At 45.3% G+C, this 26,758-nt stretch overlaps 1 protein-coding gene across 1 annotated transcript in view; it reads left to right on the top strand.

Moving 5' to 3' along the window:
* The window catches only part of TWF2 (twinfilin actin binding protein 2), a 106,809-nt gene that overhangs the window by 59,973 nt on the left and 20,078 nt on the right, over nt 1-26,758 (top strand). Inside the window, exons 4-5 of the mRNA XM_090021338.1 lie at nt 7,104-7,199; nt 12,690-12,794. Of these exons, the coding sequence (XP_089877464.1) occupies nt 7,104-7,199; nt 12,690-12,794 (201 nt within the window). The remainder of the gene's footprint in view (nt 1-7,103; nt 7,200-12,689; nt 12,795-26,758) is intronic.

Raw genomic sequence — 26,758 nt, 5'->3', positions numbered from 1 at the left:
CTATTGGATCATTAAGTCTTATGATTCTATGACTTAATTTCCAATAATCTTCCAAATGTCATGCAAACCATGTGTCACTAGAAATACTGTGCTTTAGAGGAAGAGTAATATCTGGCTTTTTAGGATAGTAATAATTATACTTGGTATTGCATGTGTTTTAAGAGCCTCCGAGAAGCTGGACAAACCATGCGATAAATGTAGTTCCTACTTTATGAATGGAAGGAAATGACACAATTTGAGATTTATATGAGGCCATCTCAATCCACTGGAAGAGAAATAAAACCAAAAGATAAATTTGAATCTGGAGCTATTTGGAAGAACTTTGAATAGAACAGTTTTCCATTGAAAAATATGGTTCCACTGAAATCGGAGCACTTTGTGATATCATCTTATTTCACTGAAATTTTGCTTTGGACAAATACCTCTTCCAACATATTTTAGAACAAAAATTTGATTTTTGTTTGTTTAAAAAAAACCTTTTTGTTGCCATTTTTAAAAATGTATATTAACCTCTATATAAAAGTGAAACAATCCAATTCATGTTTCTTATGAAATGTTTTGCTGAACATTTGAACAAAAATGCATTTCAGAATTTTGAAAGTCTCTGAAATGGTATCTTCATTCCTTGTGCTGCTCTGCTTGAATCACATTAGTCATTTGCTATAGGAAGAAGTTTTTGCTGCTGTTGCCTATGCTTGCTTGATTCAATGGAGGATCTTCCAGAACAGCGTTTCCCAACAGGTGTGCCGTGGCCGTGTGCCGTTGGACATGTCCAGGTGTGCCGCCGAATCTTGGGGGATGTGGCTACAGCCAGTGCCGCCACCCTGCCAGCCCTGTGCTGATCCCTCCCCCCCGCTCTTCGTGCACCCAGTCGCCACCCCCCCTTCCTGCTCCGCGTATGGCTGCTTGCCACCCCCCGCCCCCAGTCTGCGTCCGGCCACTTGCTGCCACCCCCCTGTCCTCCACATCTGGCCACTTGCCCCTCCCTCCACCCAAAGCTCTGCATTCTGCTGGCATGCTGTGGGATGGAAAAGACCCTGTAAGTGTGCCATGGAACAGAAAAAGTTGGGAAATGCTGTTCCAGAAGAATGAAAATCACTAGATATACTAATTCTTGACTTATCTTATGCTTTTTTGGTGACTATATTTGCTTTTAAATTATTCTGACAGTGAATGAGCCTTGTCTAGCAGCAGCAACAAAAAAAATCCTGAAGTATAATCAAAATTCGACTTCTGTAATGTGTGTCAGTGACTTGATAACATTTTGCGTGTATTGGAGGAAACTGTAATACAAGGGAGTAGGATATAGTGTGGGGTTATCAAATATATGGCCTGAAGGCCAGGTCTGATACCTGCAGAGATAGGCCATCTGGCCCTGCAGGGGTTCTTGCTTTGGCTCTAGCAATGAAAGAGTTAGCACTAGATCACAGACTTCCCTCCAGATCTGGTTTGCAGGACTTCTCTGTGTGGCTGCCAGAACCACTGTGTCAGCAGCTGCATTCAAGGATTTAATACCACTCAACCCTTGTCGCTTCTCTGACATAGGGTGCCCACAATGCATGTGAGGTGGTGTGTGATAGTGGCCTGCGTTAACTCCTTGACTACTCTCACTGCCACAGTGGTTCTGTCAGCCTTGTCATTAACTTCTGTACTGTTGGCAGCCTCAGCAATAAGCCCCTGGTCCAGATCTGGCCCAGAGTGCCAGATGAATTTGACAGCTCTGATATGGAAGAAAGCAAGAACTCTGTAGTGATGGCATGTGCACTTCCACTGAAAGAAAGAAACAGGAGAAAATATTTTCCTGATTTATCAGCCAGGCAGGAGCTGACATTGTTGCCCCTTCCTCTGGTCTGTCCACTCCACTCTTGGGGGCTAAACCTAGAGTAGAGAAGGGCTGGAACACTGAGCAGGCAGCACATGGTCACCTAATCTGGAAAGGGAAAGGTTCTGGTTAGCCTATGTGCTTTGCAGAGTGCCCTGGAGCAAATGCCATTTTGTGCTTCCCTTTGTCAGAGACAGAGATGAGGAAAAGGGGGGTTTATTGTATTGCTCTGTAACCCTTTTGCTAGGCCAGGTTCAAATTTAGGGGGTTTATACACATCTTGGTTCAAGCCCCCATTCAGAAATCTGGGAAAAGAAGTGCTACCTGTGTGTTTCAGTGTGAGCAAACTCCACCACTCACAAGCAGTAATGAATGAAAGGGGGAAATTAGGACAAAACCAAACAACCACGGAGGAGTAATGGGGGAGAACCTTAACATGTAGCAACCACATTCATCAGGTATTAATAGTTTTTAGTACAGTCGGTGAATATTCTCTCCTTGTTGCACACAGAGTGAATTTGGTATCTGGTAGAGTGGGGCAAGTGCAACCACTAACCCAAATCTTTTCTCTTGCTTCTGCCACTGGGGCTTTCTGCTCCTCACCACTGCTAGTGCCTCTTTTCACTTTCAGGGGTGGTTGCTGATGCAACCTAGCACTTTTAGACCTTGATCAAGCTTGAGGTTTTCAGCTGTCTTGATCCAGTGACTACAGGCCTCAAAAGGGAGACATGATAGTAGTCTTCAAATATCTGAAAGGCTGCCATAAAGAACAGCAGCCTTCTCTGTTCCTGCAGAGAGCAGGATGTGTACCAGTGTTTTGATGTTTCAGCAAAGTAGGTTTAGACTAGAGATCAGGAAAAACTTATTCACTGTTAAAACAGTGAGGTAGTGGAATAAGCTGCCTAGCAAAGTTGTGGAATCTCCATCATTTTAGGTTTTCAGATAGAGGCTGGATAAGTGTTAGACAAGGATGATCTAGGAGCAGCTATGCTTGGAGTGCTCTTTAAAGTGGAATGGTTGGAAGCCCAGGAGTCCCTCACACACGCACATGGATTGCTGAGAGATGACAATGAGAAGAGCTCTGCAAGCCTGAGTAGGTGGATATTGGAGAAGACCATGATCAGTAGCAGGAGGGTGCAGCAGAGCTCCACAACTAACTTAGTTATGAAAGAAGATTAAAGCAGCTGGGATAGATTTTTGGAGGGGTTACAGAAAGGGGCGTTCTGGCAGTCCAGCTAGTGCGTGATATGTTGATTCATGCTTGCTGTCCCCAGGTTACAGAGCAGAATGGAGAGTATTTGGTTTTCCCATGCTTCCAAGCCTTGCTGGTTGCCATGTGGGGTGAACACCACGCCCTCCCCACCTTGGTACAATTGTCCAAAGTTTTCTTTCATGTTTTGCAGAAGCATTGCATGTTGGCTGTAGCCAAGGCTGGGTATTTTGACTGGGATGTGCCAGAGCTCCTGCTGGGACTAAAAACCCAGAAGCTCCTGGTGACAGGGTCTTGTTCCTCTGGTCAGAGTCAAACCAATTACCACGTTTGAGATCAGGAAGTAATGTTACCCTAGGGTCAGATTGGTGTGGACTGTAGGGCTTTTTTACTTCCTCTGTAGTTGGGGGTGGGAGACATTGCCCTTTTATATGGATCTCTTGGGTGCATTTTAACAACACAGCAGTGGGACAGTAATGACCCTTGTCCCTTTACCTGGGGTAGGTTATGGTGCTTTTGGTGTCTTTGGGCACTATACCTTGTAGTTGTGCAACAGTGTTGATCATATAGTTTTAAGACTAGGCTAGACCAAGGACATGCATGAGATGGTTTGGATGAAGGTCACCTTGCCTTGAGTAGAGAGCTGGACCAGACAACCTCCAGACGTCCATTCTAGCCCTAGGATTAACCCTGTGAGTCTGCCCCACTTTAAGGAACAGCCCCCAAAGATACTCCAAGGATTTTAGCTCTTTAAGAAACAAATGGGTAGCAGATCTCAACTTGAACCTACTACAGAGATTTGTACATCCCAGGTATTTTACCCTCTGAGGCTTGATGACAGACTGCAATTCCATTCTGTGTGGGGGTCCACCTAAGCCTGTTCTGCTGTGTCTGATCTGAGGGTCTCTCCGCCTCAGATCAGAAGGTTTGATTAGTTATGGTAAGTTCTGACCCCCAGTGACTTCTGTCCAGTTTTCTCCTACAGTACTGGTGTTCTTAACCTTACCATTTTGTAAGGAAAGGCCAGTGCGCACAATGTAGGAGAGGGCCAGTGCATGGGGTCCCTTACATTCAAACATTTTTACATCAATACTGTTAAAACAAGACACAAACCCATTCCCAGTTTTCCAACCCTATATACACAGGTGTCAAAATCATCCAGCCCTGTGGGCTGGACAAGGACCAAATCCTGGTGCAGCACCTATGACACCAGGTCTATCTAGTCCATGGACCACACACAGTATGTGCAGTACATGCTGGTCCTGTGGCTCATTGTGCACCCAGCATGCCAGGCATAGATTCATAGATGTTAGGGTCAGAAGGGACCTCAATAGATCATCAAGTCCGACTCCCTGCATAGGCAGGAAAGTGTGTGGGGTTCAGATGACCCCAGCCAGATGCCCATCCAACCTAATCTTGAAGACCCCCAGGGTAGGGGAGAGTACCACTTCCCTTGGGAGCCCATTTCAGATTTTGGCCACTAACTGTAAAGAAGTTCTTCCTAATGTGCAGTCTAAATCTGCTCTCTACTAGCTTATGGTCATTATTCCTTGTGACCCCCAGGGGCACCTTGGTGAGCAGAGCCTCACCAATTTCCTTCTGTGTCCCCATGATGAATTTATAGGCAGCCACAAGGTCGCCTCTCAACTTTCTCTTGCGGAGGCTGAAGAGGTCCAGGTGCCCTAGTCTCTCCTTGTAGGGATTGATCTGCAAGCCCTTAACCATACAAGTGGCCGTTCTCTGGACCCTCTCCAGGTTATCCACATCCCTCTTGAAGTGTGGCGCCCAAGGTGTGTCCACCTCTATTGGACAATAGAGGTGAAGTATCACCTTCTTGGTTCTGTTTGTCATGCATCTGCTGATGCATGATGAAGTGCCATTAGCTTTGCTGATGACTGTCACACTGACGACTCATGTTCATCTTGGAGTCCACTAGGACTGCGAGATCCCTTTCCACTTCCTTGCTGCTGAGCAGGTCATTTCCTAGGCAGTAGGTGTGGCATTTTCCCTCCCTAGGTGCAGCACTTTGCATTTCTCCTTGTTAAATTGCATTCTGTTGTTTTCTGCCCATTTGTCCAACCGATCCAGGTCTGCCTGTAGTTGTTCCCTGCCTTCCAGTGTGTCCACTTCTCCCCAGTTTTGTATCATCTGCAAACTTGGACAGAGTTCACTTCACTCCCTCGTCCAGGTCACTGATGAAGACATTGAAGAGTATTGGTCCAAGGACTGAGCCCTGTGGGACCCCACTGCCCACGTCCTTTCAGGTCGATACCGACCCATCCATTACCACTCTAGGTATGAACCTCTAGCCAATTTGCTGCCCACCGGACTGTGTAATCATCCAAGTCACAGCCTCTTAATTTGTTCACCATTATGGGGTGAGATACCATATCGAAGGTGTACCATATCAAAATCCATGTGCTGCTCGTGGTGTGTAAGCTGGACTACAGCTACACTACAGGCAGCATAAGTGATCAGTCCAGGGCAGTGCATGCAGCCCATGTCCCAAAACCCCAGTCCCAGGTGCAGCACAGGGTTCAGCCCATGCTCTGCACGCAGTGTACACCCTGTGTCAACCCTATATGCCTCATGCACAGTGAGCTCTGAGGTTGGCGTTTTCTGTGTATGGGACTGGACTGGTCATGCATGCAGCATGGGGGAGAAGGGGAGGGGTGCAGCTGGGGTGCAGTCTGCAGGAGCTCCCTCCTGGATTGGCCCTGTGTACTGTATCTGGCACGATCCATATGCATGGATGGTCTGGTGAGGTCTGCATGCAGCATGTGCCCCACCATCAGCCCCCTATGGTGTGTGCAGGGAGCATAGCTCCAGATACAGCCTATGTACTATGTGTAGCACATGCAGCTGAGAGCCAGTATGTGGGGTCAGTCCAATGACCCATGTGCCAGATCATATGGCTTCATGGGCTAGATCTGTCCCATGGGCTGTATATTTGACTCCCCTGCTGTATATCAATAGACGTGCTATCGATAGGTAAGTGTTGTACAAAGGTTGTTGCATAGAACACAGATAACATCAGCAGGGTTATAGCTTGCTGTTAATATTTAAGTTGAATGATGTGGTTTTTGGGGGGGAAGAGGAGAATGAAGTATAGGGGAAAAGAGGAGAATGAGTGGGTTTTGAGGACAGCCATGTCCTGCTGTGGGAGAAGGGCTTACAGACTTGGGAAGGAATAGTAAAGGAGGTAAGGAAGCGGACTCCTCTAAGTGTGAGATAAGGGAATGAATGTGGGTAGGGATGGGAGGACTCATCCTCCTTTTTTCTGTTTATGGGGGTGAGAAGTAAGGTTGGTTTGCACAGGGGGAAGGGAGGAGTGCTATACTAGTTGAGTTGGGAGCAGGAGTGGGTAGAGTGGGGTGCAGTACATTGCTTTTGAATTTGGAGGGTTTCATTCATACTTTCTTCTTTTAATTCTCTGTTTTTATAAGGTTTTTTTGTCTTTTATTTTAAGCTGCTCTGTGCCTTTTGGGAAGGACAGCATATATATCTAATAAATCTTAAAATTAGCAACAAAGCTAGAAACAATGGAATTATACAGAGATTCAATGACAAATTTCTCCTGATGATTTTTTTCAGCAGCGAGAAGTCAGTTTATAGACTAGGATCCAAATTGCTAGAAATCTTTAATTCTTTTATTTGGAGCACTAGCTAAAAATGGTTCACGTTTAAATAACAAAATCATAATAATAGAGATATGTATTTAGGTTTTACCATGCCAATAAAGTTACTGATATTGTATTGATCAAATAATTTACTGGAGGTCTACAGTTCTATGAAGTGAATCCCATTACTGACAGGACAGTACTTTAAAACTATAAATGATATGAAGCTGGGATAATACACTTGACCAACACTGGGTGTCTGTTAATGAGTGTGATTTTTCCCTTTTCAGCTAATTTGCGATACTGCATAATATGGAAGTTTAGCACTGCAACTGCCAAAGGGCGATAGGACTGCTGTTCTTGAATTATCAGAGGGAGGAGTGTGCTCTCCAAGCACATTACATTTTCTGTCTACCACTGAATATATTTTGCTTACTCTCTGTTTGTTCAGGTTAGGCTGAAGATGCTGTATGCAGCAACCAGAGCAACAGTGAAAAAAGAATTTGGAGGAGGACACATAAAGGATGAGCTGTTTGGAACAGTTAAGGTATGATCACTTCCTCGTGGCATGTACAGCAAGGTGACAACACCTTATAGTTGTTAGAGTCTGAGTTAGAATCTACTTTTTTTTGTAGCCCGTACAATATTCTGGGGTACAGAAGTTGTGAGCTGAAACTGTTTATGGATCAATACAGCTTTTTTTTCCATCTGTTTTTGCTTCTTGAAATGTGTCTTTATTCTTCCAGTATTGTCTTCAAACATAGTTACTCCATTCTTTGTAATGCCTGTGTGGTGTTAAATTCTAGGATATTGGACCCACCTTGTTCTATATAGCTACGGTTGCTGAGATCTGAGTGGGTCACGTGACCTGTGCAGGTTGCAGCATGGGGAGTAAGTTGCTTTCAGTTTGTACAACATTGTAACAGCTTTCTTTATCTTCTTTTTACATCTTCCTATGTTGAGTGCTATCTTTCCAATTTTTGTAGCCTTTTTCTGTGTGAATAAAGAACATTTTCTTAAAATATATATATCATCCCTTTTGAGTGAGATCAGAAAGATAAAAATAAGCTTCTGCTTACAGCTACTAGTGGAGCAACAAAGCAGCATGGTCAAGTCAGCCCCAAGGCTGTACCGACGTTTGTGGCACATATGTATCAGTAACTTTCTTCCAGTCTTCCTGGTTTTTTGCAATCCTTGTAAAATCAATCCGTTTTAATCCTGTCTAGTCTTTGATGTTGGTGGTCCAGGTTGTCTTAAGTCTTCCTTCTCCTCTTTGTCTGTCCACAGCACCCTGCAGGATGGTATTGGTAAGGGTGCTGGGCCTTCATGTTACATATCCAAACCACTGCATCTTTTTATGATTTTGAGTAAGTTATATTTGCCAATTTCTTGTCGATTTGATCTTTCAGCTTGATTTGTTCTCTGTGCATTGTAGGGTACATGTAGAAGTCTTCTGAAGCAACACATTTCAAAGATCTCAATCCACTCTTTCAGTGCCCTAGTGAGTGTCCAGGTCTTGCAGCCATAGAGAGTTGTTGAAATTACAACAACGTATAGCAGGTGGAGTTTTGTTTTCATTGTGATGTTGCTGCTAGTACAGATTTTCTTCAGCTTTCTTAGTTGTCCAATGGCGATGGATATTCTTGTTTTTACTTCTTATTCTGATGTAGGAACTTTGATAATGATGGTTGCTCCAAGATATTTAAAGTGTGTTACTCTTTCTAGCTTCTCATTACCAATTTTTACTGGTGCATAATCATTGCTTCTAGTAGATGCTGCCATTACTTTGCTCTTCTCTACACTCATTTCCATATCATCTCTCTTTGTAACCTTATATAGCCTTTATATTATTTCCTTATGCTCTTAGAATCGTAGAAAATTAGGTTTGAAGGGATCTCAGGAGGTCATCTAGTCCGACCCCCTGCTCAAAGCAGGACCATCCCCAACTAGATCATCCCAGCCAAGGCTTTGTCTAGCTGGGTTTTGAAAACCTCCAAGGAAGGAGCTTCTACCTGCTCCAGTGTTTTACTATCCTCCTAGTGAGCAACTGCTTCCTAAAATCTAACCTAAAATTCCCTTGCTGCAACTTGAGACCATTGCTCCTTGTTCTGTCATCTGCCATCACTGAGAACTGTTTAGCTCCGTCTTCTTTCAAATCCCCCTTCATACAGTTGAAGGCTGCTATTAAATCCCCTCTCAGTCTTCTCTTCTCTAGACTAAATAAGCCCAGTTCCCTCAGTCTTTCCTCAGACGTCATGTCTCCCAGCCGCCTCACCATTTTTGTTGCCCTCCGCTGGACTGTCTTCGATTTGTCCACATTGTTTTTGTAGTGGGGGGCCCAAAACTGAACGCAGTACTCTAGATGTGGCCTCACCAGTGCTGAATAGAGAGGAATAATCACTTCCCTTGACCTATTGGCAGCACACCTACCAATGCAACCCAATTTTCCATTCTTGGCAACAAAGGCACACTGCAGGCTCATATTCAGCTTATTGTCCACTGTAACCCTCGGCTCCTTTTCTGTAGAGCTGCCGCCCAGCCAGTCAGTGCCCAGCCTATACTGGTACATGGGATTATTTTGTCCTAAGTGCAGGACTTTGCACTTGTCCTTGCTGAACCTCATGAAATTTCTTTTGGCCCAGTCCTCCAATGTGTCTAGGTCACTCTGAATCCTATCCCCTCCAGTGTATCTACTCTCCTCAACTTTGTGTCATCTGAAAACTTGCTGAGGGTGCGTTCTGTGTCATCTTCCAGGTCATTGATGAAGATATTGAAGAAAACAGGCCCCAGGATTGATCCCTGGGGCACTCCACTTGATACCAGCTGCCAACTAGACATTGGGCCATTGATTATCCCCCTCTGAGCCTGATGCTCCAGCCAGTTTTCTATCCATCTTACAGTCCATTCATCCAACCCATACTTCCTTAGCTTGCCTGTGAGAATGCTGTGGGAGACTGTATCAAAAGCCTTGCCAAAATCAAGGTACACCACATCCATCAGTCTCCCCACATCCAAAGAGCCAGTCACCTCATCATAAAAGGCAGTCAGGTTGGTCAGGTATGATTTGCCCCTGGCGAACCCCATGCTGACTGTTCCTAATCACCTTTGTCTCCTCCAAATGCCTAGAAATGAATTCCATGAGGACCCACTCCATGATTTTCAAGGGACTGAGGTGAGGCTGACTACTCAATAGTTCCCTGGGTCCTCCTCCTTCCCTTTATGAAATATCGGCACTATGTCTACCCTTTTCCAATCATCTGGGAGCTCTTCTGATTGCCATGAGTTTTCAAAGATGATGGCCAATGGCTCTGCAATCGCATCAGCTAACTCCCTCAGCACCCTTGGGTGCATCCCAGCTGGACCCATGAATTCGTACGCATCCAGCTTTTCTAAGTAGTCCCTAGCCTGTTCTTTCACCACCTCATACACAAACTGTGCTTCCTGGTGCAGTAGTCAGGGAGCTAACTTTGCTTGTGAATACTGAGGGGAAAAAAGACATTGAGCACTTCAGCGTTTCTGCATCCTCTGTCACAAGATTACCTCCCCCATTCAGTAAGGGACCCACACTTTCCCTGACCCTCCTCTTTGCTACCCACATACTTGTAGAAACCCTTCTTGTTACCCTTCACATCCCTTACTAGCTGCAACTCCAGTTGTGCTTGGGCTTTCCTGACTTCACCCTTCCTTAGTTATTTGTCCAAGTTTCCACTTCTTATAAGCTTCCTTTTTGTGATTTCATTTACTGAAGAGTTCTCTGCTAAACCCAGCTGGTCTTCTGCTGTACTTGTTAGTCTTCCTGCATAGTGGGATGACTTGTTCCTGCGCTCTCAGTAAGGCTTCTTTGAAGTACAGTCAGCTCTCCTGGACTCCTCTTCCCTCCAGACTGGCTTCCCAGAGGATCCTGCCCAGTCCTCCCTGAGTGAGTCAAAGGCTGCTTTTGTTGAAGTCCAGCGTCCTTACTTTGCTGCTCTCCATCCTTCCTGTCCTCAGGATCCTGAACTCTACTCATTGTGTTCACTGCTGCCCAAGTTGCCCTCCACTACTACATTCCCCATCAATTCTTCCCTGTTTGTGAGCAGCAGGTCAAAAAGAGCATGTCCTTTAGTTGCACCAGGAAGTTGCCCCCAAAACCTCTCCAGTGACTTCCCAGATTGCCTGCACACTGCTGTATTGCCCTCGCAGTAGATGTCAGGGTGATTGAATTCCTCCATGAGAACCAGGGCCTGCAATTGGGAAACTTCCATTAGCTGTTTGAAGAAAGCCTCATGTACCACCACCTCCTGGTCTGGTGGTCTATAGCAGACCCCCCACTATGACATCACCCTTGTTGCTGTCCCCTCTGACCCTAACCCAGATCCAACAACTTAAGTTTAGTTTCCCACATTTTTTAGAGTAAGGGTGGCCAGCCTACAGCACATGTGACACAAGCAGCTTGTGGCATGTGGAAGATTAGGGAGGGAGCAGGCAGCACAGTGGGAGATAGGCTAGGGAGTAGAAAACAGAACAGCAGATCAGGCAGGGAGCAGCAGATTGAGCATGGGCAGGAGATCAGAATGACACTTGGAGAGGATGTGATGTAGGGCTTAATTTATGGCACTTCTGCCAAAAAGGTTGCCCCCTCACTGCTTCAGAACATGCTTCTGGGCCTTTTTTCCCCACTCGGTTTGTTTTACTGTTGGGAGTTTCTTTATTCAGTGGTATTAGCTATCCTGAATTCAGGATTGTTTTTAAATTGTGTAAAAAGTTAGTTAAGATTGCTTATTTTTTTTAAAAGGATAATCAACCTAGTCTAATCTTGGGAATCTACCAGAAATAGCTATTCTGCGATTATACAAACTATTACTTGGGATAATCTTCTGCAATAAATGTGGGGCTTTTCCTGGAATAATTATTTCAGTACATTTATTTAAATAAATGCCGAAGTGTAGACAGGTCTTTTCAGCTGAGTTGTAAGTTGTGACTGCTTGCAAATATGAAAAAACTCCGCAAGAAAACGCACTTTACCAGAAGAAGCTGTGTGTTATTTCAACTTGGCTTTGTGGTATCTATATAGATTGGGTGCTTGAGCAGGACTTGATTCAATCAGCTGTTAGGTAAAAGTACTAAAAAAGCCCCACTAATACACCTGATCTATACAAATGCTGCAGAGCCGGGTTGAATTAATGTGCTGCCTCTTATGGGCATGTGCTGGGCTCAGTGCAGGAGTGTGCCAAGTTTAAAGGAAAATGTGTGTGTGTGTGTGGGGGGGGGGGGGTTCTTCACCTCTGCAAGCAGCCTGTAAGCTTTTCTGGTGAAACATGATACATTTATACCATTCCTAACACAAGATATCACTGGATGTTGCCATAAGATAAATAGTAATAATAATAATGGTGTAGTTACTTAACATCAGGTTACACAGCTAACAGTTCCTTGCATTTAATTTGTGATCTGTCTATAAAACTGTTATGTTGACTGGATTGTTTTACTTTTAGTTTCTGCTTCTAGCATGGAATGAGTAGGAACTCCTTTAGTTCCCAACGATTTTTGGCCCTTTTGGACACTAATACATGGGCCTCATTCTGAGATTATGTCCTTATTTAATAATTCCTTATTAGTGGCCAAATGTATGTAGTTCCCATGTTGTGTGTTTACTCTCTGCACTGTACTTTCTTAGAGCCATAGGTAATCTCATTGTTCTTGATTGGAGGGGTTAAGAATACAGCAAACAATGTTTGAGGTAGTGATGATATTAGAAGCCTAAATGGACAAAGAATGCAAAGGGCATTGCTCAGGTCAGGGAGTGGCCACTTGCCATCCAGTAGGTAGCTGAGGATACCAGAGACAGTGATCTTTAAAATGTGTAGTCTATTTAGGGGAAAAAGTGTATAGACAGCAAGGCCAGATAACTGTTCTGATGAAACTTTCCATAGGAGCATTCTGTTTTCCAGGTGTCTTGTATGTGGTGGGATGTTCTACTCCAGGAAGATGAGTTCTCCATTCTGTTAAGAGTGCACAGCAATAACTTGTATTCTCTCTTTCTGTCTGGTGGCTACAGGAAGACATCTCACTAAGTGGTTACCAGAAGCATGTCTCCTCATGCTCAGCACCAGCTCCCCTGACTGCAGCTGAACAGGAGCTCCAGCAAATCCGCATCAGTGAGGTGAGAGTGGGTTTGTTTCTTTTTTTTGTGGGGAAAGATTTGAAGAAGCCACTGCTGTAAAACAGCAAATGCTGGGGTGACTGAGATGCACTAGACTGTGTTTTTACCACCCAAGGGAAAAGCTGGATAACTCCTCATGGAGGAGGTATGAAACTAGACTAAATGTAAAGCTAGCAAATATATTGTAAGTAATGGGATGGTCTGGGAGTGACTGCCTCTCATTTTGCATAGATACTGGAGCAGAAGGAGGCAATTCCTGTTAGTACAAAGCAAAGCAGGGTGATGGAGGTGATAAGGACACTAACAGTCAAAAACAAGGTCCAATGAAAGCATGACAAAGCTGCATTTTAATTGTGACAGTTTTCTTTAAGTGATCTCCCTTTATTTTTGTGCCTTTATTTTTTTTTTTTTTAAGCTACAGCTGGGGCATAGGCCTCTGGTCCCTTGTTCAGGAAGGTGGGGGCTCAAGGAGAGCAGAAGTGGAGAATACAGGAGACATCTCATTTACAGTCTGCCTGCTTTTCTCCACTTCCTTGGCTGGGGGTCAGGATGAACAGAGCACTGTGGCAGGCTGGAGGAACAAGCCCATCCCTGTTGTGTTCCACAAACCATGCATGCATAAAAGGAAGTGCTTCATTTGAAATGTTTTTAAATAGTATTTATTTCCTTCAGGGTTAATTTTGGATTATTTCTGAACCAGAATAGAAGTTATATTTGAATTGGTTGGGGAAAGAGCTCATGCACTGATTTGACAACAACCACTAGGAAAGGGGTGGGCAAAATATGGCCCACAGGCCAGATCTGGCCCACCAAAAGATTCAGTCTGGTCCACAGGTAGATGGGTGCCAATTGGATCTGGCCCGCAGGCAGCTGGCAGCTTCAGCCACTGCGTGGTGCTGGCTGGGCAGGCAGGTGGCACTTGTTTGCCCCAGCAGCATGAGGCATCAGCTGTGGACTTGGGCTGGAGCTTCCACCTCACTGCTGCCACATTGGGAGGGTGGTGGCATCAGCTATTGGATGTCGCTGGCAGGTTCTGCATCCCAGCTCCTGAACCTACTGGCAGTGTCCACAGCTGATGCTGGTGCCCGCCTGCTGCAGTGAAATACAGCTCTGGCAGGTTCTGGAAGGAGAGGGAGAAGACAGGAGACTGCCTGTGTCTGTCTCTCAGAGAGAGAGGAGGGTAGAGGGATAGGCAGGGAAACAAAGATAGAGGCAGAGAGAGAGAGATACCCACATGTGCCCAGACAGACGCAGAGATGCCCAGACACAGATGCATGCAGTCACAGAAAGAGAGAAGCACACATGTAGTGTTACACATGTGGAGAGAGATGCAGACAGACACGCAGACCAAGAGAGACATATTTATACTGGCAAAGTTCGCAGATGACACCAAATTATGGGGAAGTGTGGTCACGCTGGAGGACTGGCTGGGGGTACAGACTGACCTGGATGGGCTTGCAAGGTGGGAGGAGCAAAACCTGAAGACATTTAACACAAAGAAATGTAAAGTACTTTATCTGGAGAGAAATAATCCACAACATTTAGAGGCTCGGCGGTGCTACTCTTACCAATGCCACAACTGAATGAGACCTGGGGGTAGCGATAGACCACAGAATGAACATGAGCACCAATGTGATGCTGTAACTGGCAGAGTGAATAAGACACTGGCATGCATCTACCAGTGCATCTCAAACAAGACTAAAGATGTCATCCTCCCACTCTACTCAGCCTTGGTGAAACCACAGCTGGAGTACTGCATCCAGTTCTGGGCACCGCACTTCAAGAAAGATGTGGAGAAGCTTGACAGTCCAAAGGAGGGCCATGTGTATGGTTAGAGGTCTGGAGAGCAGGCTGTATGAGGAGAGGCTGAAAGATGCGTATGTCTGTGTGCCTGTGTGTGTACCTCAGTGCATACGGAAACACACACAGAAACAGAAACACACAGAAAAAAACAGGCGTACGGAAATACACAAATGGAGAGAAACACACAAACAAATGCAAACAGAAACACACATACACAAATATGTGCACAGAAACGCACATGCATGCGCACAGAAACAAACAAACACATAGACAAACAAACACACGCACAGAAACAGAATCCATAGATGCTTCTCAAACAAAGCTCAGGATGTTGTCCTTGCACTGTACTTGGCCTTGGTGAGGCCACAGCTGGAGTACTGCATTCAATTCTGGGGCTCCACAATTCGAGAAGGATGTGGAGAAGCTTGAGAGAGTCCAGAGGAGAGCCACGCACATGATCAAAGGTCAAGAGAAACAGACCTTATGATGAGAGGCTGAGAGCTATGGGACACTTCAGCCTGGAAAAGTGCAGGCTTAGAGGTGACCTGGTGGCAGCCTATAAGTACATAAGAGGTGTGCATCATGATATGGGGGGAACGCCTGTTCACCAGAGAGCCCCATGGGATGACAAAGTCAAACGGTCACAAACTCCTCCAAGACCATTTTAGGCTGGACATACGGAAAAACTTCTTTACTGTCTGAGCCCCCAAGGCCTGGAATAGACTCCCTCCAGAGGTGGTGCAGGCACCTACTCTGGACTCCTTTAAGAAGCATTTGGATGCTTATCTTGCTGGGATCCTTTGACCGCAGCTGACTTCCTGCCCTTGGGGCAGGGGGCTGGACTCAATGATCTTCTGGGTCCCTTCCAGCCCTAATGTCTATGAAATCTGTGAAACAGAAACACACATGCACACACACAGAAACGCACACCCAGAAATGAACACAAACACATGCACACAAACACATGCACAGAAATGCACACGCACACAGAGAAACAAACACAATCACAGACAGAAACTCAATCACACACACAAACAGAAATGCACACAAACAGAAACACATGCAAACACAAACATAAAAACAGAAACACACAGAAGCACACCCACAGAAACATGCAAACACACACACAAACAGAAAAACAGAAACACAGACAAACACGGAAACAGAAATAGAGAGAAACATGCACAGAAGCAGAAACACACATGGAAACAAACACAAAAATAAACAAACACAAATGGAGAAACACACAGAAACAGAAAGAAACATGCAAACATGGAAACAAACAAACTCAAACAGAAATGCACAAAAAACGAACACAGAAATAGAGAAACACAGACATGGAAACGAACACACTCAAACAGAAACACACTCAGAAACAAATACAAACAGAAACACATGCACATAAACACACACAGAAACAAAGGTACACATGTACACAAATGCACAGAAACAAACCCACGTGCACACACAGAGAAACACAAACAAAAACAGGGAGACACACGGAAACAGAAACACGCACAGAAACAAACACAGACTTTTTAATTATGATTTTCCACCTCCTGGTGCAGGCGTGCCTCTTGCTGGAGTTTGAGCATGCTGTGCTCCAGCGGATGGTGCCCGCCTTTGAGACGCACTGGGCCCTTGAGGGAGCGCTGTGCCACGTGGAGGACGGCTGTCTCAAATACGCACTCTGATGTCGTGACCGGGCAGGGTCGGTGTCAGACTACGACTTCCAGCTCGTGCCGCATCCTGGGCCCTCACCAGGCTGCTTTTTTGCTTTCCTTTTGTGTGGGAAGTTGAAGGTTTTGTTACGTGTATGATGGGATGGAGCAGGGTATGAATTGTTTATCTATAGTTATGACCGTGTGGCCAGCACTCCGAGCACATAACAAGCATGTAAGACATGAAGTGAAATGTAGTGAAGGTGTCTGTCACGGTGTGATGTGTTGAATGCAATGACATGGTATTCTTGGTCTGATAGTAATTTGCTTGTTTTTTTTGTTTTGTAGCCTTTTTGTATCCCTGAAACCCTGAATAAAGTAATTAAAAAGTCAGCAAACACACAGAAACAGAGACACATACAGAAATAGAAACAGACATGCAGAAACAGAAACACATACAGAAACACACAGAAGTTGAGAGAAACAGACACGCAGAAACAAACACATACAGAAACATGCACAGAAACAAAAAGATACACAGAGAGAAACACGCACAAAAACAGAAAGATATACAGAGAAACAAAGATACACAAACGGAAACACACAAATAGAGAAACACACATAGAAACACACACAGAAATAGAGACATATATGCACATGGAAACACACACAAACACGCAGAAATAGAGAACACAGAAACGCACAAATGCAAACAGAAACACACAAATACACAGAACCACAGATGGAAACCCACAAATGGAAACAAACACAAACAGAATCACACAGAAAGAACCACACAGAAACAAATATACACAGAAATAGAAAGAAACACACACACACACCCATGCACAGAAACAGAAAAACGTACAGAACAAATGCACACAGAAATAGAAACACGGAAACAAAAAGACACACAAACAGAAACAAAGACAAACAAACACACAAAAACAGAGAAACAGAAAAAAGAAACAGGAAACGCGCAGAAACAAAAACATAGAAATGCACACGGAAACAAACACACACAAAAATGTGGAAATAGAAATTGAGAGAAACATGCACACAAAAAATGCATACAAAAATGCACACACAAACAGAAACTCACACAAACGCAGAAACAAACACAAACACACAGGCTCAGAAACAGAAAGAAACTCGCACAGAAACGCACATATACAGAAACACGCACAGAAACAAATACACATACAGAGAGACGCGCACAAAAACAGACATGCACATAACCAGACAAACATGCAGAAACGTGCGCACACACACACACACAGAAGCAAAGATGCATACCAAAACAAACGCACAGAAATAGACACAGAAACAGACAAATACATACAAAAAACAGAGAAGCGCGCACACAAACTACCACACACAGAAACAAGTACGCAAACACACACATACAGACACATGCATACAGAAGTACACGCACAGAAACAGAGAAACGCACACACGGAACCAGAAACAGAATGAGGAACATAGAAACAGAAACGCAGAGAATCAGAAATGCAGGGAAACAAGTGCACGAAAATAAACGCACAGAAACAAGCACACGAAAACGCACAAAAATAAATGCACATGGAAATTCACACAAATGCACAGAAACAAACTCGCAAGCACACAGAAACAAACTTGCACAAAACACACACAGAAACAAACACGCACAGCGAAATGCATGCAAACACAAAGAAACACACACAGAAACAAACATGCACACAAAGACTCCTAGAAACAGAGAAAAACATACACAAAGGCGCACAGAAAAAGAAATGCACGCAGAAACAGAAAGATACCTAAACGCACCCACAAAAACAAACACACACAAACATAGAAATAAACACACACAAACAACCACACAGAAACAGAAACACACGGAGAAACTGAGCAAATCGTGCACACACGTACACACACAAATGCACAGAAACAGACGTATACACATACACAAACCTACAGTGAGAAACAGATGCATAGGAACAGAGATTCCCGCTGATGCACAGAAACAGATGTGCACACGCAAATGCACGCACGCACACAGACACCCAACAGGTCTTGGCCCACCTGGTACCAGAAAGCATCTTAAAACTCCTTGGGCAGGCAGTCTCCGCCAGGAGACTTACCATTCTTGATGCTGTGGAGTACTTTTTGATCTCATCCAGTGTCTACTTCTTCATCAGCTTCTGACCCTTGTCCCCCTCCAAAGACCCATGTGAGCTTCTGCAGGCATTCCTGCAGGGCCCCCAGTTCCTCTGGGCATACAGTGTAGAGCTCCCAGTAGAAGGCCACCACCATCTCCAACATCCCCTCTTTCAGCCAGTGCTCCACACCTGCTCCATGTATCAGACTGGTCATAGCTTCCTTCTTGGTTTCCTTTATCTTGCTAAGATAAGATTGGGGGGCTGTTCCTTGTACCAGGCCCCAATCTGGGTCTTCAAATCGGGGCCTGGTACAGGCCTCCCCTCACGTCCCAACCCCAAGCTGCCTGCTTGTGCAGGCTCCGCAATTTGTGGTGTAGGCGTTTGTATTGCTTTCTGGATCCAGGCTCGCCTCCTGTCAGCCTTCTGGGTCACTTAAGTCTCTTGTTCTCTCTTTCACACCGGCCTTCCACTCTGTGTAGTTCCGGTATCTAGGTCTGAGGGTTTTCCACTCAGCGTAGTGCTGCCTGAACTCCCGCTCTACCTTTTTGATGTCCAGAAGGCTCATGTTCAGTCCCTCCCCCATTGCCTTTAGCTTATCTGCCTGCATCCTCCAGGCTGTGTTTGCTGATAAGCTGCTTCAACAGCCTGGAGGTTCTGTCCAGTCCCTTCATTTGTGCTCTGCTTCTTTTGTCTCCTACCTCAACGATGCAGTTTAGATCATCACAGGCCAGGCTCTGGGCACCACTACAGTCATGTTTTTAAGAAAGGCATGTTTCACTCTTCTGTTAGCAGGTGCATACTCATTAAGGAGGTCAGATCTTCCTTCCTCTGTTTCCAGGGTGACTTGCAGTAACCTGCCTTCGATAATTGCTCTCTGATATAAGGGGTGCACTCTGTCTCCTCTCAGGAAGATTATGACCAATCCTGCTGCCCAATCCTCTTTGGCTCCTGACCAGAATGAGGGCCTGAACTACCCGGTTCCTGAACAAAGCATAATCTCTAGAATTGGGCAGGCCACATTCCTGAGGACAGATAATGTCCGCTTGCAATTGCCTGAGGATCATTTCAGTTGTATCCCATTTTTCCTTTCTATACAGGTATCTTACTTTTACTGAGGCTATAAGAATCACCATGAAGGATGTGCTGATGGGGAGGGTCTGTAGCCTTTTCATTCTCCTTTTTAAATTATTTTTAAGCCCTGTTTCATGCTTGAACATGTCTTTTTTCATCAGTTTGTGGAGCTGTCTCTGGGATAGTGGTTCCCCCAGTTGTCTGGTATGTGCTTTGGGGGGGACCTGCTTCTATGTAGTACAAACTAGACATGTATATACAGGATGCTACATTGCCATAGCAATGTGCTATGGCAACGTAGTGTCAGTGGGCACAAACCGTGATGCCACAGCTTTGTCACCATAGCAACACACTGCCTCACTATAGCGCATTGCTGTGGTGATGTAATGACTAATAATAATGTTGTGCTGTTGGTACAGTGCTGTAACAATGGTGCCATAGGGGCACATATAGATGTACCCACTGTGTATGATATTAGTCCAAAGACTCATGTAGTTCATTGGGCTAGACCCCACTAGAATCGGTAGCATTTCAAGCCATGGTGATCTCACAACTCAGGATTACTCAGCTTGTATGTGTGCGCTCTAGATACCGCCCCCACAAAGTAGCCATGTGCTAATTAGTTCCCCACTCATGACTGGAACCAGGTGTTCTTGTCCTGGAATGCTCCAAAAATTTATAACAAAACTCTTGGTAGAGGTGATGTCTTTTATTTGACCAAGTAGATACTTGCAAAATTTTTTCTTTATTCGCAGGCTTTCGGGCATGTGTGACCTTCTTCAAGCATAGGAAAGTGCAGTCTCCTATGCCTGAAGAAGGGCACATGTGCCCGAAAGCTTACATTTGCAAAAAAATTATTTATTTGCAACATCCCACTAACCGCTGCCAGTGGCAATTCGTGGAACCCTGGGGCACCAGCTAGACCCATCCTTTGGTTCCTTTCTTCAGATCCTGGTATGGGGAATACCTCCTGTTACAGCTCTCTGACAGAACAGGTAACTATTTACAATATTTATTATTTACAGTATATATAGATACGTATGAATTTATATTCAGATATTTACATACGTATATTTATATTCATATACACACACCACTATCTATTCTAAGGTTTAATTCATAACTCAGTTAACTTATGGAATAGTACTAATGAACTCAACGCTTACAAATATATATAACTTAATAGTAACCCTTGCTCAGTCTTCTGTAATGCACAAACAACCTCCTCCCCACAGCACCCCTTTCTGCCCATCAGACACTCCTTTCTGCCCATCACTCCCTCAGCTCCCCAACTGTCCCCAATGGCCAACTTTCCACACCAGATCTCGGTGGCCAGTCAATCCTGGATGCTGAATTCTGGGGCTCTGTCAGGGACCCTGTTCCCAGGTCCTGAAGGCAGAATTGCTCCAGTCTTTTTATTCTGGTTTTGGTTCACTGCTGGACACCCACTATGGATGAGTATCCCTTCTGTTACAGTCTGTTACACAAATATCTGGTTGGTCTAATAAAAGATAGCACCTCTACCAAGAGTTCTAATTCCTTTTACCTGTAGACCAACACGGCTACAACCTATATTCCAAAAATGTATATGCAGATGAGATACAGGGCAACCTGGTGCAGCTTCACCTCATGGAGAGCGGGGCCACACTAATCATATGTGCCAGGCTGAGAGAGGGGGTGACAGGGATCCTTCATGAGCTGTTTGGGGCTCTGTTTGATAATGTTTGCCAGGCATTTAAGACTGGTCATTGTCCTCTTCTTGTGTCTCTCTGCCTTATTTGACCATTTGGTAACCTGCTTGTGCTCATTTATTGTACTTTGCGAGATCTTTCATTGTACATGCGCTTTCAAGCAGTGGGCATTACAGCAGGTATTGCATAGTCTGATGTTCTGTGCCACAATCACAAGTGGTTGAACCAATGGTGTAGCCCCCACTTCTTCATTAATTCCTTGGAGAGCCCAACTCTGGGACATAGCTGATTGAGGTATTACCACCTTTGCTATGGTTTGTCAGTCCCTGGTGGTAATGACTTGACCACTGGAATGTCTGTTATTTTGCTGTCAGGTATTTTTTCAGCCTTTCTTTCCACATCTGTAGTTGTGCCTCCTTGGATGTGGCATCAAAAGGTGCTAGTGAGGAAGCTCCTGCATGACTTCAGACATTTGTGTACTGCAGGGTGGTTGTACAGCAGGTGTCTCACATCTTCGGTTTGTCTCAATTGTTCTGTACTGCTGGCCACTGCTCTTCTGATGTCAGATGGAGTGATGCCAGCCAAGCAGGTGTAGGATGGTAGGTTTCAGATGTCCTGCTGCTCCCTGGATAAAGCTGAAGAAATGGGCATCATTGGAAAAGGGAAAGACAGGCACAGCTCAGCTGTGGGAGTAAAGAGGAAGTCAAAATGTATGCTGAGTGGTGGTTCACTGTGACTTGAAAAAGAGTTGGCAGTAAGAGGAACTTATTCAGATAGGCTGTACTAACCTATTCTTGTTGGGGATTCCCATCAGCATGTTTACCCAATATGGATCACGTGTTTTATAGTTATACTCAGTGTTGGCTGTATTTAATCAACTTCTTAGTTAGCTTGTTTCCATTGCTGAGCACATGCTGCTTTTGGCAGTTTAATGATGGACAGTGAGTTTTCCTTGTATAAGATTATAAAACAAGGGGCTTTTTCCCCCCATGCTAATTTGGTAGGAAAACTTTGTTTTGTCTGTGATTATATTACTCAGATACATCTGTTGTTTTGGAATGGGGAATATAAGCAGCTTTAGGGGCTGCAGGAAAAAGGCAGGAAAATCCAAACTGTTGCCTCTGGCACAGGTTTAAATACAGCAGCTGGAAATTATAGGATGTTTAAGGTTTTATGGGGAGAGCATAGTTTCTAGTTGTTAAAGGGTAGTATACTAGTAAATTTCTTGCATTGCACCTGATTTTAATCTCCCTTGGAAGCCTCCATGACTGAATAAGGAACTTTTGCACCTCATTAAACTCAAAAGAGAGGCCTATACCAGCTGGCAAACAGGAAGAATCACCGAAGAGGATTACTCTGCACTTACCCACACATGTAGAGAGCATTTGAGAGAAACTAAGGCACAAACCGTACTCAGGCTAGTTACCGGAATTAAGGACAACAAAAAGTCTTTTGGATGCATGGGAAGTTGGAAAAAGAACAAAGATAGCATTGGGCCCCTGTGAGATCCAATAGGGCACTGACATCCGACGCCCAAAAAAGAGCCAATCTCCTAATGAGTTTTGCATTGGGTTTTCACCCTCCCAAGAGGATCACGCTGTCAGGAATGACACAAACCATTCCGGGAGCGGGTGACGGCTCCAAAATCAATGTGGATCAGGTGAGGGAACACCTTGAGAAAATGGACATTCACAAGTCAGCGGGCCCAGACAGAATACACCCGAGAATCTTGAAGGACCTGGCAGACATCATTGCATCCCCCTTGGCAGAGAGATTTGAAAATTCGTGGCACTCGGGCAAGGTCCCGGATGACTAGAAAAGAGCCAATGTGGTCCCCGTCTTCAAGAAAGGGAGGAGGAATGACCCAGGGAGCTATAGACTAATTAGTCTGACATCCGTCCCTGGAAAAACCCTGGAGAAAATTGTCAAGAGACTTGGGGGTCTTGATTGACCATAAGATGAATATGAGCCACCAATGTGATGCTGTGGCTGGCAAAGCAAACCAAACGCTGGCATGCATCTACTGGTGCATCTCAAGCAAAACCAGGAAAGTCATCCTCCTGCTTTACTTGGCCCTGATGAGACCGCAGCTGGATTACTGCATCCAGTATTGGGTCCCCCACTTCAAGAAGGATGTGGAGAAGCTTGAGAGAGTCCAGAGGCGAGCCACTCATATGATCCAAGGCCTGGAGGAAAGGGCATATGAGGAGAGGCTGAGGGACTTGGGACTCTTCAGTCTGGAGAAGAGAAGGCTCAAGGGGGACTTGGTGGCAGCCTACAATTACATAAGAAGGGTACATCAGGACCTGGGAAAATAGCTGTTTACCAGAGCTCCCCAAGGGATAACAAGGTCTAATAGCCATAAACTACAGGAAGGCCAATTTAAACTAGACAAGAAAAAAATTCTTTACAGTGCATGTGTCCTTGGTCTGGAACAAACTCCCCCCAGGTGTGGTGCAACCACCTACTCTGGACTCTTTCAGAAAGTGGATATATTTCTTGCTGAGGTTACTTGATAACAACTGACTTCCTGCCTATGGTGGGGTAGCTGGACCTGATGATCTCATGAGGTCCCTTCCAGCCTGTGGCAGGGCACAGTTTGTACCTGCCACTTCGAGGGCCAGAAGCCACTAGCCAGCAGGTGCCTGATTAGGGCAGGCATTTTAGATTCAGGGCTTCCCATACAAACAAGGCAGTTTTGCTGCTGGGAGGCCAGGCAACAACATCACTTGGCTGCAGGGCTGCTGGTATCATCAGGAGGTAAGAGAGGAGCTGTAGGGGATGGTCAGGAGGCTCCTGGTCCTGGGTACGACCTAAAACTGCACCCTGCCAGGAGTGGGTGGCCTGGTGGGACTCTCAGTGGCATAGGAACCCCCAGGAAATGCCAGGCCAGTTACCACCCCAGTGAAAGGTGAGTCGGGGCGCCTTAACCCCTAGCCCCCACAGCTGGGTGGGTTACCCACTTTGTAGGGTCTGGAAGGTGGAACCCCAGAGAGAGAAACGGGGGCCATAGACTCGCACCTGTCTGGACATCCCCTGACTGGTCAATGCTGGGGCCAGGACCGGAAGGGTCAAAAGGCCAGGGGCCTACCGCGAGAAACACCCAAGAGCTGAGGGCCTGGGGTTCTGGCTGGGCTGGAGGTGGGCCAGGGCTAGTAGACAAAGGTCCCAGGGGGACCACACCTGGAAGGGGAAGCAGTTCAGGGAGCTACGCTGCCCAGGATGAAGGTGGATTAGGCTGCCGGAATGGAGGGATCATAAAGAGATTCAACAGTAGGATTCTGGAGCCCAGCGGTGATTGTGAGAACTGTGGATGCCATTCTGCAAGGCTTGGGTTGCGGTGTAGGGGAGAAACAGAGCCACAAATAGCACCCCCTGGCATCCTGCTTATTAGGTCAATTAAATAATTAACAACAAGGCATGGTGGGCAAGAAGGTGGGCACTTAGCCCAGAAACAGGTGGGCAGGCCACAGGAAAATAGGCCCCAAGAAGGTCCCCTGTTACACAGCCCTTAATGTCTATAAAATCTATGAAATAGGTTTGCCTCTAAAACACCTGCTGTTGCACCACTAAATTAACCTTAATGCAAAATTGGGAGGCCACAACCCTTCTGTGTGGCTGTCATATATACTCTGTTTTAAATGTAGGAGGTCTTTAGGTCACTACTCTATAAACATTTCCCCTCCAGAGAAAGATTCTTACTTGGCTCCACTACCCTTCATCCTCCCAGTGTCCGTCCTTCTATTTGGCTTGCAAAAAGTTTACTTCAGCATGTCAGGAAAGTCAGCACCTTATGTGATCTGCAGATGGTAGTCTGGGAACAACTGTTTTAAAAAAAAGAGTAACAAATTACTGTACGGGAAAATTTAATTAGGACTGAGCTGTTGTGTTAGTCACAACGAACAGTTGCTGTATGCATCCAGATGCCCTTCCTACTGCTCTGAATCCACTTTCTCCCTCTTCCTTTCTCTGTGTTAGTTCTGTTGACCTCTCACTCCATCCACAGGCAGTTTTATCTGAAGTTGGGAACAGACTTTTCATTTTGGAGGTATCTTACATGTAATTGACATTGTTGTTCTCCTTTATTATTGTTCTTCTTGTCCACGCTCCCAAGATCTGTGCTCCCTGGCCTCCAGCAGTGAAATCTTCTCTTAGAGTGTTCTTTTTTATCTTGCCTTTTATAGCTCTTCTTTACATGCCATTCTCTGGCAAGATGCTGTCTACCTCATTTTTCTGTCATCTTCTCTTCTAAGAAATGAACCTGCATAAGGATCTTACTCTCTGTGTGGTCTTCTGAGGTGATGATATGTTTTCTCCTCTCCCTGTGCTTTTGGGATTCATACTCCAAGGCTATTACTGAGAGAGGGTAGGCTGGCTTCAAGAAACTTTGTCCTTTCTTCCCAAGCCTGTCTTTCCATGGAGTCTTTTTTGCACAGTCAGTCTATGCTGCAGATTCCTCTCAAAGTTCTTTCTAAAGAGAAAGTGCTGTTAACTACACTTGGACAAGTCAATGTAATGGAAATATTTGCATACCTACTCACTTTAAGGTGAAGTGAGGCATTGCTAAATAAGGCTTGTGAACTCCAAAGAATTACTTCAGGACAAGGGAAGTAATGGGACTTGAACTCTAGACCTTCATACTAGGGGTGTGCGAAGCGGGCCCTATTCGATTCAGAGTCGGCTTGAATCGGAGATAGTGATTCAATTCGTTGATTCAGATCACTGTCCCTAATTTGATTCAGCTGAATCTGAATCTGAAGATTCAATGCTGATTCAGAGAGTTGGCGATCTGGACATGAACACAGCTTTAAAAGTTTTTTCTACATACCTCGAGGTACCAGTGCAGCTTGTGAACACTGCAATGCTAGAACGCATGGAGCATTCACAAGGAGTGCATGGGGCCCCTCCATGTGCTCTGCAGCAAACCCAGAAGTGGACTCTTAAGTATCCGGTCCACTTCTGGGTCCACTGGGGGACTCCCCACACCCTCTCTTGGTTCGGCAGTTGGCTGTGGGGGGACCCCAGGTGCCTCCCCCAGACCCAGGAGACACCAGTCACCAAGCTGGGGGAGGTGCAGGGGGGCTCTCTGCACACTCCCCAGCAGACCCGAAAGTGGACCAGAAGTGCTTCTGGTCCACTTCCAGGTCTGCTGCCACGAGCGCTGGGGAGCCCTCTGCACTTTTGTGGGATGCTCCATCTGCCCCAGCATCACAGCATTCACAAGCTCCCTGATACCTTGAGGTACGTAGAAAAAACATTTAAAGCTGTGTCTACGTCCAAATTGCCAAATCTCTCCAAATCAATTCAGAGGGTTCCAATTCGATTCAGAGAGATTAAAGGGTCCTCTGATTCGATTTGGATTCGGAGATTCGGCCACCAAATTGGGCCAAATCTCCACCAAATTGAATTGGGGACCACAGCTTTGCACAGTCCTACTTAATACTTTCTTTACTTTAAAGGAGGCATATTTTGTAAGGAAACCACCAAGAGATCACTTATGAGATGCTTTCTTTTTTTTTCCTCTCTGTCTCTCTCTGAAACATTGGAGGAGGTCTCATCACAAGTAAGTCAGAGCACTAAATTTAGTGAGTAGTTGGGAA

The sequence above is a fragment of the Crocodylus siamensis genome, chromosome 11 (assembly GCF_052110815.1).
Source record: "Crocodylus siamensis isolate JL-2025a chromosome 11, ASM5211081v1, whole genome shotgun sequence".
NCBI classification, from domain to species: domain Eukaryota; kingdom Metazoa; phylum Chordata; order Crocodylia; family Crocodylidae; genus Crocodylus; species Crocodylus siamensis.
The sequence above is the reverse complement of the archived record's forward strand: the minus strand, read 5'-3'. Positions and strand labels throughout refer to the sequence as shown.